We start from the raw sequence: 12694 nt of genomic DNA on the forward strand, positions 1-12694 counted from the left end.
CAGAGGTCAAGTGATGTCCTCTCCCAAGACTAAAAAAATGACTCTATGAATGAAGACAGTAAAGTTTTAGTTTTAGATCTGAGTAATCATTGAATTAGTACACTAAAACAGGAAATATCATCTTACTTATACCAACATGATATTTACTGAAAATACCATCAGACAGGTATTGACCTATTTGGCCACTTAATATGGCTCCAATATTAAGAAAATATTTCACATCAGGGACTACCATCACCTTTGATATCTTATTTACCAAGAGAACACCTTTCTGCAATCTCTATAACCTCAGTATTTTAAAATTAGTTACTAAGGTTTCCTTTAATTTCTAGCAGGTGAACACATAAACAACCAATGCTTCCATCAATTAAACAAGTATAGAAAAGCACTTACTGCCTAACTTACCTCTGGGTCCTTTTCTTTAATCAAGGTTGTAAATATAGCTTCCTAGAAAAGCGAAATGGAACAAGGTTGAAAGTGTAAGCACTTCCTCATTCATGTTTAATTAGCCAAGATTTATAATAAAATAACTTTTATAAATAATCATTAAGCGTTGTTTTATAACAGCAAAGTTCTGTTTCTTCCAAAACCTTACCATCTTCCTAAACAAGTTATGCAAGTCTTACTCTGCCCATACACCTTACACCTGAATTTATCCTATTCCATGTACATTAAAGATTAATACGGTGATGGTGCCCTTGGCCTGATGGCTCAGTAGGTTAGAGCTTCGTTCCTAAGCTCAGAGGTTGCCAGTTCTATCCCTGGTCAGGGCACATACAGGAACAGATTTATGTTCCTGTTTCTCTCACTCTCTTTCTCTCTCTCAAATCAACAAATTAAAAAAAATATTTTTATGATTAATAAAATAGTACCATTTAGGAGAAGATACTCAAATTTATACACAAGGAATAGGAGATTGAATTTATCAGCTAGTATAATAATTCAAATTAAAAACAAAAAACTGCCCTGGCTGGATAGCTCCATTGGTTAAAGCACAGTCCTAAAGCACAGAGGTTGCCAGTTCGATCCCCAGTTTGGGGCAGATACAGGAACAAATCGATTTTTCTATCTCTCTCTCTTTCTCTTTCCCTTCCTCTCTATAAAAAACAAACCCCAAAAAGCAAAAAGCAAAAAAATTTTTTAAATTATAAAAAAAAAATTGATTAAGCAAAATAGGAGATGAGGAAGAACAACAAGGTAGGCTAATAAAAAACAGCACAGGACATTAATTGAATAGCAATTTGGAGCTGTTGAAGCTGTTGAATTACAAATAGGCCACGAGTGGCATGAGACAAGAATATCAAAACTAATGGAATGCTTACATGTACAAGAAGGGAACTTTATCTTATTATTTTATTTCCTCTTCAATACTATTGGCATATATAAAACAATCCCAGCAACTGCATCACACTGAGTCTCAATAGGAGGCTTTTTCAAATTACATGCATTTCTACCTTGCTTTAGAGATTCTAACATCTCTGCCTCATGCCTCTTAGCAGTGGATAGCAGTTCACACAGAAACAAAGAAGGGTTTCAAAATCAGTTAAATTTGAACAGATTTCAATTTTATGTCGCATGACTTTGTGCAAAAAGGTTTTCAAAAAGAAGAAAAAATGAAGGTAGAGGATACAAAGAATTACTTTACTGTTTTAAAAGGTGAAGCAATAATGAATGGGATAAACAGGGAACAAACTCCAGAAATATTTAGGATTTAAAAGAGGCAAAACCTAGTGGCACACTGTTTGTGGGAAATGAGAGAAAATTAAAGATAATTTCTGGGATTCTCATTTGTATGACAGTTAATGGAGATAAAAACACAGATAAGAATACAGACAGTAGTACAGAAAGTACTTTACAGGAAATAGTTAACTTTTTTCCCAAATGAACACAAAAAGGTGTAGAATTCCCTCAAAATAGAAGTACCTCTAAAACAGTGAGATAACAGACTATGGAGGAACAGAAGAAAGCCTTTTCTCACTGTGTAAGAAAAATGTGAACCAAAGAAAAAAAAACTAAAAACTATAATACACTACAATAAATCTAATAATAATTTTTTTTTTTTACAGAAAGAGTCAGGGAGAGGGATAGATAGGGACAGACAGACAGGAACTGAGAGAGATGAGAAGCATCAATCATTAGTTTTTCATTGCGACACCTTAGTTGTTCATTGATTGCTTTCTCATATGTGCCTTGACTGTGGGGCTACAGCAGACAGCGTAACCCCTTGCTCGAGACAGCAACCTTTGGGTCCAAGCGGGTGAGCTTTGCTTAAACCAGATGAGCTCGCGCTCAAGCGGGCGACCTCAGGGTCTCGAACCTGGCTCTTCCGCATCCCAGGCCAATGCTCTATCCACTGCGCCACTGCCTGGTCAGGCTAATAAAAATTTAATAGGAATGATGATATTTACCTCATCTTTTATACTCAAGTTTTCAGGAGCCATAGTTATTGAAAGTTGATTTCCATCCACTGATACTGGGAAGCAGGTATAAAATTTTACCAAAGAATCTGCTGATTTCCTATTTATTTCTATAATTGCCTTTTAAAACAAATTATAAAAAATGAAAAAAATTAAACATCTTGTTATTTTTTTCTTGATATTTTTTTCTTGAAAAGATTTCATACTTAGGAATCAAATAAAAGGAATAACTTAGCAAATATTTAAGATAAAAAGTGCATTCCTCAGAAATATGAGGCCAATAAATTCAGAATATTAGAACCACAAGCAAGAAATAACAAAAGGCTAAACTCATAAGGCAACACTAAAGAAAAAATTAGGAGGACATTCTCTGGTAAATGACAATAGGAAAATCATATTTATCACAGTATCCTTAGTACCTAGAGCAGTGTCTAGCATGTAGCAGATATTGAATGAATATTTGTTAAGTAAATTAATGATCAATAAAATATGAGAAATATGAGAGATGACAAAACCAAAGAAATGTGTAATGATTGCCAAGTTATTTTCATTTTGTCATTTTCAGAGGTGTAAAATTTAGTTTCATACATTTTGGTTTTAATTTTCATACCTAGGTAAGCAAAGAGATTACTTCCATATATTTGTTTATAGTAGTAACTTTTTATAACAACAAATTGTCTATGTTAATAACCAAATTATTAAAAATTATAATATTTTACAGCATAATGTGGATAAGAATCCTTTCCCATTTTACACAAATATTTCTATTTTGCTTTTGTTATCATTTCACAAATGTGCAAAATGCTTATATAATTGAATCTGATACTTTCCCAAATATCTAGGAAAATATTAAATCTCCATATAGTTAATAATCCTCCCCAACTCTAATAAAAACTAAATAATCCAGATTTTCTTTATTTTTATTTTGTACTTAATCTACCAACTTATATTTTGGTATATGATGTAAAGTATGAATTTGAGTTACTTGTTCCCAGATTCCCACAATTTTCTATTTCAGTGTATTGTCACAGAAAAACTTTTATATTAAAAAAAATTTATACATTCCTTTTTATTCTTGTCTGTTTCTAAACATTGCAAATAAAGTTTTTAAAACAGTTTTACTGAAATATAAAACACACATAAAGTTCACCTGTTTAACCCTTTGAGTAGTGAGTTTTTTTCATGCTCACTGACCCCCGGGAGTGAGTTTCTTTTCAAAAAATAAAATTAGTTCCAGGTAAAGTTTTATTAACTTAAAATCATGTTTGTTTGATAACCAATTTATGGAAACAAGAAGAACATATATTTGCCGTTTTTTAATGTTGCCTTACACATGTACGATCGTACTCTGGATGGTCAGGAGGCACGAGGATGTACATGAATGTTCATACTACTCAAAGGGTTATGTGTACAATTCAATAGTTTTCAGTATATTTACAAAGTTGTGAAACCATATAAATAATCTACTTTTAATGTGAAATTACATATAACTCATTTGTACTAACCCTCCTCTCCTAGTCTGTTTTTTTAAGCACACTGGCTCCAATCAAACATATATCCTACTCTATTCTCAAAGATCTCTAGTGATCACCAATTGTCTTCTATTGTAAGAACACTACCTCCTGTTGGAATCCATGGGAGTCCGAAAAGACCAGAGTAACAGGCTTTATTGAAAGGAAGAAAGGAGCCCTGCTGGGCACTTCTCCTGGGGAGAAGAGCACCGGTTACAGACTAGGGGTGAATTTTATGGCGTTTTGGGAGAGCCTGAGGGGGTACTGAGTCAAAAGTTCTGGTATGTTCCCTTTTACGGTTTTACGGTTTCTGCTTCCTGGAACGCTTCTCCTTGAGAGGTTAATCAGCTTTTCTGGAACTTTTCTGCCTCAGGGGCGATTATCCAGTAAATAAGGGTGAGGTCAGGCAGCCAGGTGGGACAACCAAAGGGCAGTTGGAATTTCTAGTACATTCATATATCTATCATCTCCTACCATTCGATGATGTTATCTCTACTATTTAAATTTTCTTAAAATCTATTTCAACTTCTATTAATTACTTTACATAATCAGTTCACTATTAATAAGACATTTTTGTTTTAAAATTAAAGCAATACATACTTATTATAAAACATATTAAACCTACATTGTTCTAAGTACTGTTAACATCAGTGTGAGTCTGAAATGGTCACTTCCCATTTGAGTACCATTGGGAAAACAGCAGAAATACTAGCAAAAAAGTGCTCTACAAAATTTTATGTCATTTAAAAATCTGTATTAACATAGTAAAAATGTAAAATTTTCCATTAAACTAAAATTTTGAGCAAAATTTTGACATATTAATAAACTATTCCTCCCTATCATTAAAACATATTTCATTAGAATAATGCAAAATAAGGGATATCTGTGTTTTATATTTTAAAAATTCCTCAACTTAAAGCAATTTATTTTGAGGTACTGCTTTTAAACTTTTTCTTTGTAAACTTAATGTTTTCCAAAATGTGCTTGCATAGAACAGCTATTATCAACTCACCTTTTTATGAGAAGGTAAAATCAAAATATCCTTTGTATCACCAAATGGTTTTACTAGGTTGTTAACTTCTTCTACAGAATATCCTTTATTTGGCAAATCAGAAATAAGTACCACACACATTTCCTCTGTTTCCTTAAAAACAAATTTAAGAACTGATATTAAAATTTCTTTAACTGCTTTTCTATTTACCTAAGCTTACACTGCAGATTATGTTATGTTACTATTTAAATTGCACTGAATAGTAAAACTGATCGATTTAGGTTAGTCTAAACTTCAAATTAAACACAAGTTTGCCAGTCTCTAACTATAACTTCTTCCTTTCAGTTACTATTGCCATTTCTGTACCTTATGAGGCCAACATCCCCAAGCTTCCAAATCAGTACATATCCTTTTATTTTATGGAATATAACTTTTAGGCACTATATAAAACTTACCTAGTCTCTTAGCATCCTGACTATAATCCCTACTAAAAAGTAAATACTTCCTTTCCCTCACTCTCTTCTCTCAGATCGATTTTATTCTTCTACATCAGTGGTCACCAACCTTTTTTGGGCCACGGACTGGTTTAATGTCAGAAAACATTTTCACGGACCAGCCTTTAGGGTGGGACGGATAAATGCACAAAATAAAATTATGTGACCAGCATAAAAACTGTGGTATTTTTAAATATAATTGTTGAACTTACGTTATTTATTGGGCTAAGTTAAAGGAGGAACGAGCATGTCCTCATTATTCAGGCTGTATTTAAATTTGTTATTCTGACAACGTTTCATGTTATTTATTCTTTCTCTGTGGACTGGTACCGGTCCGCAGCCCAAGGGTTGGGGACCACTGTTCTACATGACTCATTAATGCCAATTTTTCCTTCAGTGGATGTTGGGGAAATCCCCAAAGATATTCAACAGTGCCCTGGCCGATTGGCTCAGTGGTAGAGCATCAGCCTGGCGTGCAGGAGCCCCGGGTTCGATTCCTAGCCAGGGCACACAGGAGAAGCGCCCATCTGCTTCTCCACCCCTCCCCCTCTCTTTCATCTCTGTCTCTCTCTTCCCCTCCCGCAGCCAAGGCTCCACTGGAGTGAGGTTGGCCTGGGCGTTGAGGATAGCTTCATGGCCACTGCTTCAGGTGCTAGAATGGCCCTGGTTGCAACAGAGCAGCGCCCCAGATGGGCAGAGCATCGGCCCCTGGTGTGCATGCCGGGTGGATCCTGGTCGGGTGCATGCGGGAGTCTATCTGACTGCCTCCCCGTTTCCAGCTCCAGAAAAATACAAAAAAAAAAAAAGATGTTCAATAGTAAGTTTGGCAACTTTTGACTTTTCTTAATGAAAAATAGGTAGAGTTTTAATTTTCATAGATCAGTTGAGAATGATTTTTAACTAGTATACCATTGTGTTTATTAATGGTTGCTTCTAAAGTGCTTTAAGTAAATCTAAACTATTCTATTAGTGCTTTAAAATATTCTTGTTAATACAAAACAGGAAGACAAACTACTTACTATTTGTAGAATGGATCTTCCAGTAATAAGTAAACTTATGCTCAGCACCTGAATGATCTTAAGATCTTAACCAATAAACTCTAAATCAATGAGATTTTAATATATTTATGACATGTAACCACAGGAAAACAATAAAGTGGACTTAAGACCCTTCAAATAAAATTACAAATACCACTAAAAACACAAAGAACTGGTATTCTAAATATTAACATAGTTCTCATTTGCTTCTAGAAAAAAAGATAATTTTTTCACAAAATTCCATTGGTTCTATTTTGACTACTTGTCGTTAACTCAAACAATCGTGGTCTAACATTTTGTTCTCAGTGAAAAGTAATCCTTATAAACATGTACATTTATTGATGTTCCGTTCCTACATTTTTGGAACTTACTCTGTAGCTCAAAGTTTTTGAACTAAAACCATATTTTAGAAGTCAAAAAGTAATGGGGATTTTTCACCATGCCAAATCTTGTACATTTTTTACATGGGTTTATTATAGCTTAAAATAAAAATGTGACCTCAAACTTTCTTAAGCTTTAAAAAAAAAATAAGGAAAAAATAAAAACTGACCTTGTTAACTGTTTCACTTTCTGTAACCTCCAAAGCAGCTTCTTAAGAAACAAAAGTAAAAAAAGAATTCATCAGATGTATTTATCAAGATCTTACAATGTATTAAAATCTATCATTTTCATGTAGACCAAAAAAGTAGAGAATTTAAGAAATAGCTACAGAAGCAACAATGGCTTTTAAGTAATAAATTTAGTTTTATTATAAGAACAAAATTTCAGAATAAGCAAGAAACAGAATGAAGATCTAAATCATAATATTCTGAATTGCACTTAAGTATGAGCCTGGTAATTTAATAACACACACACACACACCCCACAAAAAATGTTAAATACTTTATTTTCTTAAAAAGTTTATTTTCTATCTTTAACATAAAAGAACAAAATAAATTTTTTATTGGCCTACCTGAAATAGTTCCTTTAGCACTATTTTCAGTGGCTTTCACTTCCACACTGGTCTTTATTTCAGAGTTTCCTGCATGAAATAGTCTGCTTTAATAATTTAGAAAAACACACTAATGAATCTAAACAGGAACATTTAGTTACTTCATTTAGTTACTAGTTCATTTAGTTACTTCAACTACCTTTTAGGATGACCAATTTAAGTCAAAGCTAATATAAATTTCTCTTTAAAAACAAAAGAATCCCTTTGAAGATGTGTAAACAATAATTTCAAAATACACCTCAAATGTACACCAAAAGGATGTAAAGAAAAGAAAGCATTAAATGACATTTCAATGTTACCTGGTGCAGTCACAGGTTTAATGGCATCTTTGTTTTTGACAATCCCAGCCTTTTTGGCTTCTAGAGACTTCTTTCCACTGGATTTTGCTGTCAAAGCAAAACTGAATCATTATTCCCAGGGTCTATTTGATCATTTAATATGTTTCATACTAATATATTAGTAAATAAATAGTTCAACTTTATTATAAAAGCAGTTCTTTCCTATATATTTATTTCTATTTATTTTCAATCTGTTTACCAATAAGAGTAAAATCAAATTAAAAATTAGATACAATTTTTGTTGATAGTCATTAATGAGATCCAAATTTAACCCTAATATGACAGACGTACATTTTAATCACACACACACAAAAGTATATTTTATAATTTCTACAAATTCTTTATATTAGTCTATAGGAAAAATAATAATAGTAAACAGATCATATTAGTATAAACATGTTACATTTATTTAAAATAATGTTCCATTTCTTTATAAAGAAAATATATTCTTCTAACATGGAAAAAAATCTTTACAGTAACAAGCATCATAACTGTATAAGCTAGAGAAGATAATATGAAGTGACAATTCTAAAAAAATGAGAAAAACAAAAATTAAAGAATTTGTAGGGGGAAATGGCATAGCAGCCTGTGATTATACAGGTTGGGGCAAAAGTAGGTTTGCAGTTGTGAGTACATGAAACAGTTTATTCTTGTATTATTATTTATTATTATATTATTTCCCATCTGAACATCCATAAACCTACTTTTACCCCAACCTGGATAGCTGCCAAAAATGTTTCAACACAAAAATATGTCTACAATGATAATGTCAAAGATCGAAGTACCAAAAATTTAAAGTCCTACATATGTTTTAGGTTTTAAATACTGAAGTATCTACTAAACTTTTCAAGTGGTTATTAGGTAGTACAAATTATATAACTTTAAAACTTGTTTTTGATATAATTTTTATTATATCCTTTAAAGCAGATTAAGAATATATATACTTAAAAAAGGGATGGAAAGAGACTTTACCTGGGGCAATGGGTGCACAATGCAGTGTGTTTTATTGAGTTATATATAATGTTTTATTGAGTCATACACTTGCAACCTGTATGGTTCTGAGAATCAATGTCACCCCAGTAAATTCAATAAGAAAATAAAATATAGCTTGAAGTATGGAATATAGTCAATAATATCGTAATTACTGTGTATAATATCAGGTAGTACTAGACTTATTGAAAAGATCACTTTGTGAGGAATATAAATGTCTAACCACTCGGCTATAAAGTTGAAACAAATACAATATTGAATGTCAACTAAAAAAAAGAAAAAGAAAAAAACATACTTAATAAAACCGCTCCTTCCCGACAGTCTTACCTGTTTTGATTGAAGCTTTGTTACCTTTAGCAGCTACTGTTACCACAGATTTTACAGAACCTGCTGATTTCCCTAAATCACAAAAGCTGTTGTCAAAATTGGTTTAATTAACTAGTATCAACAATCCCCAAAGTACCTCACAAAGAAAGAAAAAATATAAGAGTGACAATTTTGTGTATGTGTGTGTGTACGTGTGTGTGTGACAGAGACAGAGTGACAGAGAGAGTTACAGATAGGGACAGATATACCAGGAGAGAGATGAGAAGCATCAATTCTTCATTGTGGCACCTTAGTTTCTCATTGATTGCTTTCTCATATGTGCCTTGACAGGGGTAGGGCGCCTACAGCAGACGAGTGACCCCTTGCTCGAGCCAACGACCCTGAGCTCAAGCTGGTGAGCCTTGCTCAAACCAGATGAGTTCGTGCTCAAGCTGGCGACCTCGGGGTTTTGAACCTGGATCCTCTGCATCCCAGTCCGACGCTCTATCCACTGCGCCACCACCTCTTCAGGCCAGGATATGTTTTACTCACAACATAAAATGCCATCATCTTTGGGTGCACAGGCCATTTTTTAAATCTAGCAATGGTTACGTCTTTAGGACAAAAAACATCACCGAAGTAAGAATTCAGTACCCTATTCGGGCACATAAAAAATAGTATTCAGGCAAGTTAAAAAAATCTCTGAATGTGTGGAACAACCTGAAGCAAGATTACTAACTCAAGCACATAAAAATAGTCCCATGTGGCTTTTAATGCTTTCAAAAGCAATAATATTTAGGACTTCCTGGCCCATGCTTCTATGGTTCCCGCTTAAGTGAAAATAATTTAAGAATGCCTACATCATGGTCAGGACACATAAAGATTACTTTGATTCACCCTGGTGGTGGTGCAGTTGACAAAGCATCATCTCAGCTCGATCTCCTATCAGGGCAAGTATTAGAAGCAATCAGTGGGCGCACAACTACGTGGAACAAGCTGATGCCCCCTTTCCTTTCTTTCACTCCTTCTCACCCTCCTTCCTTTCCTCTCTCTTAAAAATAAAATACTTTGGCCTGACCAGGCGGTGGCACAGTGGATAGAGCTTCGGACTGGGATGCGGAAGACCCAGGTTTGAGACCCGGAGGTCGCCAGCTTGAGCGCAGGCTCATCTGGTTTGAGCAAAAAAAAAAAGAAAAAGCTCACCATTTGGACCCAAGGTCGCTGGCTTGAGCAAGGGGTTACTAGGTTTGCTAAGGGCCCACGGTCCAGTCCCATATGAGAAAGCAATCAATGAAAAACTAAGGTGTCGCAACGAGAAACTGATGATTGATGCTTCTCATATCTCTCTTCGTTACTGTTTGTCCCTACCTATACCTCTCTCTGTCCCTGTAAATAAATAAATAAATAAATAAATAAATAAACAAAAATAAAATACTTTGATTCATTCCTAGTGGGCCCTATCTGAACAAGACTAATTACACTACTCTGACCTTTATTTTTACATATGCATCCTATTACTGTTGCTTATTTGCCAAAATGATGTTGTTTATAAAGACTGTGATCGTCCAAGTATCACTGATAAGATCACCACAGAGCCAAAATCCTTTCCAATCAGAGAACAGGAGGTTTAGCTCTGAAGATTAGGATTTAAAACAACTAACAAGGTAGTATGAGAAAAAAGCCAAATCAGAAGTCAGGTTCAAGTTGAATGCCAAGTTAAGTTGTGAAGACATAGGTCATTAACTGATTTCAGTGCACGTTTCCCTGTTTATAACAAGGGTGGCAATTGCCATAACAATCTATCAAGGCACTGTGAAAATATGACCATGCTTAGAAAAGTTATATAAAAAAAGGAATTATTGACATCCACAAAAATCAATTGAAATAGTTCACAAATACATCCTTTACATCCAAAGACAGACCTTATCTTTCCTCAAAAAGAGAAATACCAATCCTTATAAATTGTCAACCAGTCATTAAAAGTTTGTCACACTGCAGTAACCTGAACCCTAATGAGCCCTTAAATTATTTCTTTCACCTACCTCTATGTTCAGTTAATGAGTGAACAAGTCAATTCACTTAATACTTCTAAAGAGATCAGAACATAAGGGAAAAAATCTCTAAAATTAAGTTTCCAACATTTGAAAGGGGGGCTAGTGGCTTTACCACCCATTCACCCAAATCTCCATCACTGACTCACATAAACATACTATCAAAGTAATATCAAGGTGTTTGCTAAATAAATACATCTTCAAAACAAGTTTCCTTACCCATCTCTGGTCTCCCAGATTACTGCTTCTAATAAACTACTATATGAACAGTCTGGCTCTGCCACTAACAATGATATGTGCCAATTCAAAGCTGCTTCCTTTCCTTCCTACCATTAGAGAAAAATTGATCTCTATCCACTTAACTGACATTTAGTAAAAATGAAAGAAAAAAAAGAAAGCTAATGCTAGGAGAAAGAGAAAAATATTAACAATTACTTTAAAACCCACAATTGCCCATAAAAACTGCAAAGACAACATAATTTGCAGAAAATTTATCTGGATTATTTTACTAAAATAAAGTAAACAGAGAGAAGTTCCCAATTAAAGAGAAAGAGGGAAATCTCTTTGATATCTATCATGAGAAAGTTTTAAGTTATTTTGATAATTACTGCATAGAAAAAGCATTATCTACTAAATCTCCGTCAAAATTTCTAGATGACCATAAATTGCAAAGATTAGTATACACTCAGCACCTAGTATGTCACATGAAATCCAATACTACTGCTATATATACTTAAATAATTTAAAGTTTTTAACCAATGTCTAGAATCCTAATAAAAAACATACCTGAAGATTTATTCACTTTGGCTGCAGATGTCTTGGCTTGCCGAATTTTGGCTAAAAGAATATTAAAAATATATCAATAACACATTACCAATAACATCATTTAGATTGAGAAAAGAGCAAACGCAAGGAACATCGCTATACTCATCTTTGTATACACAGAAAACTGTAACTATAGGTAAATTCTTAGATATGGACTGCTGACACAAAGGCATAAATTTAAACAATTAATATTAAACTGTCCTCCAGAAAGGTTGTACCAATTAATATTCTTAACAATAGTACCCATCCACACAAACATAGTATGTAAAAGAAGATAGTAATCTCTCCAGTAATCTCTGAGATAAAAACTGGTATGATCATTTCTGTTGCTTTAATTGTAAGTAAATTATCGATTTTCATATGTGTAATTCATTCATCTCTGATTTGCTTCTATTTGCCAATTTATCTTTTGGGGTGTTGAAGTTTTTCTTGTTATTTATAAGAGCTCCCTACAGATTAGAAAAATTAGTTCATATTATACAGGTGACAGTTTAAAAAAGTTATACAAATACTTATTAAAATATACTTAATGACTTTCTGATAAAGGACTTCTTCACTCTAAAATTTAAAACATAAAAAAATCTGTTTTTTCAATACTTTAGCATCTTATGTATAACATTGTATCTCTGACCCACCTGTAATTTATTTTGACATTATAAATTCGATAATTTTACAAAGTAGATAATGAATTTAATGAATAACTGATCTATCCCCACTAATTTATCATAATGATTTACTGATAT

General features: G+C 33.4%; 1 protein-coding gene across 3 annotated transcripts in view; it reads right to left on the reverse strand.

Annotated features, from left to right (window-relative positions):
- Positions 1–12694, reverse strand: part of ZNF638 (zinc finger protein 638) — a 92962-nt gene that overhangs the window by 23498 nt on the left and 56770 nt on the right. For 2 of the 3 annotated variants that reach the window (XM_066378010.1, XM_066378009.1), the window contains exons 11-18: positions 11913–11963; positions 9097–9168; positions 7741–7827; positions 7403–7471; positions 7001–7041; positions 4941–5072; positions 2409–2537; positions 406–447 (exon numbers count right to left, since the gene is read on the reverse strand). In XM_066378010.1, the coding sequence (XP_066234107.1) occupies positions 406–447; positions 2409–2537; positions 4941–5072; positions 7001–7041; positions 7403–7471; positions 7741–7827; positions 9097–9168; positions 11913–11963 (623 nt within the window). The remainder of the gene's footprint in view (positions 1–405; positions 448–2408; positions 2538–4940; positions 5073–7000; positions 7042–7402; positions 7472–7740; positions 7828–9096; positions 9169–11912; positions 11964–12694) is intronic. The other variant, XM_066378011.1, reaches the window with a different exon arrangement.

This window comes from Saccopteryx leptura, chromosome 3 (assembly GCF_036850995.1).
Source record: "Saccopteryx leptura isolate mSacLep1 chromosome 3, mSacLep1_pri_phased_curated, whole genome shotgun sequence".
In the NCBI taxonomy this organism is placed as follows: domain Eukaryota; kingdom Metazoa; phylum Chordata; class Mammalia; order Chiroptera; family Emballonuridae; genus Saccopteryx; species Saccopteryx leptura.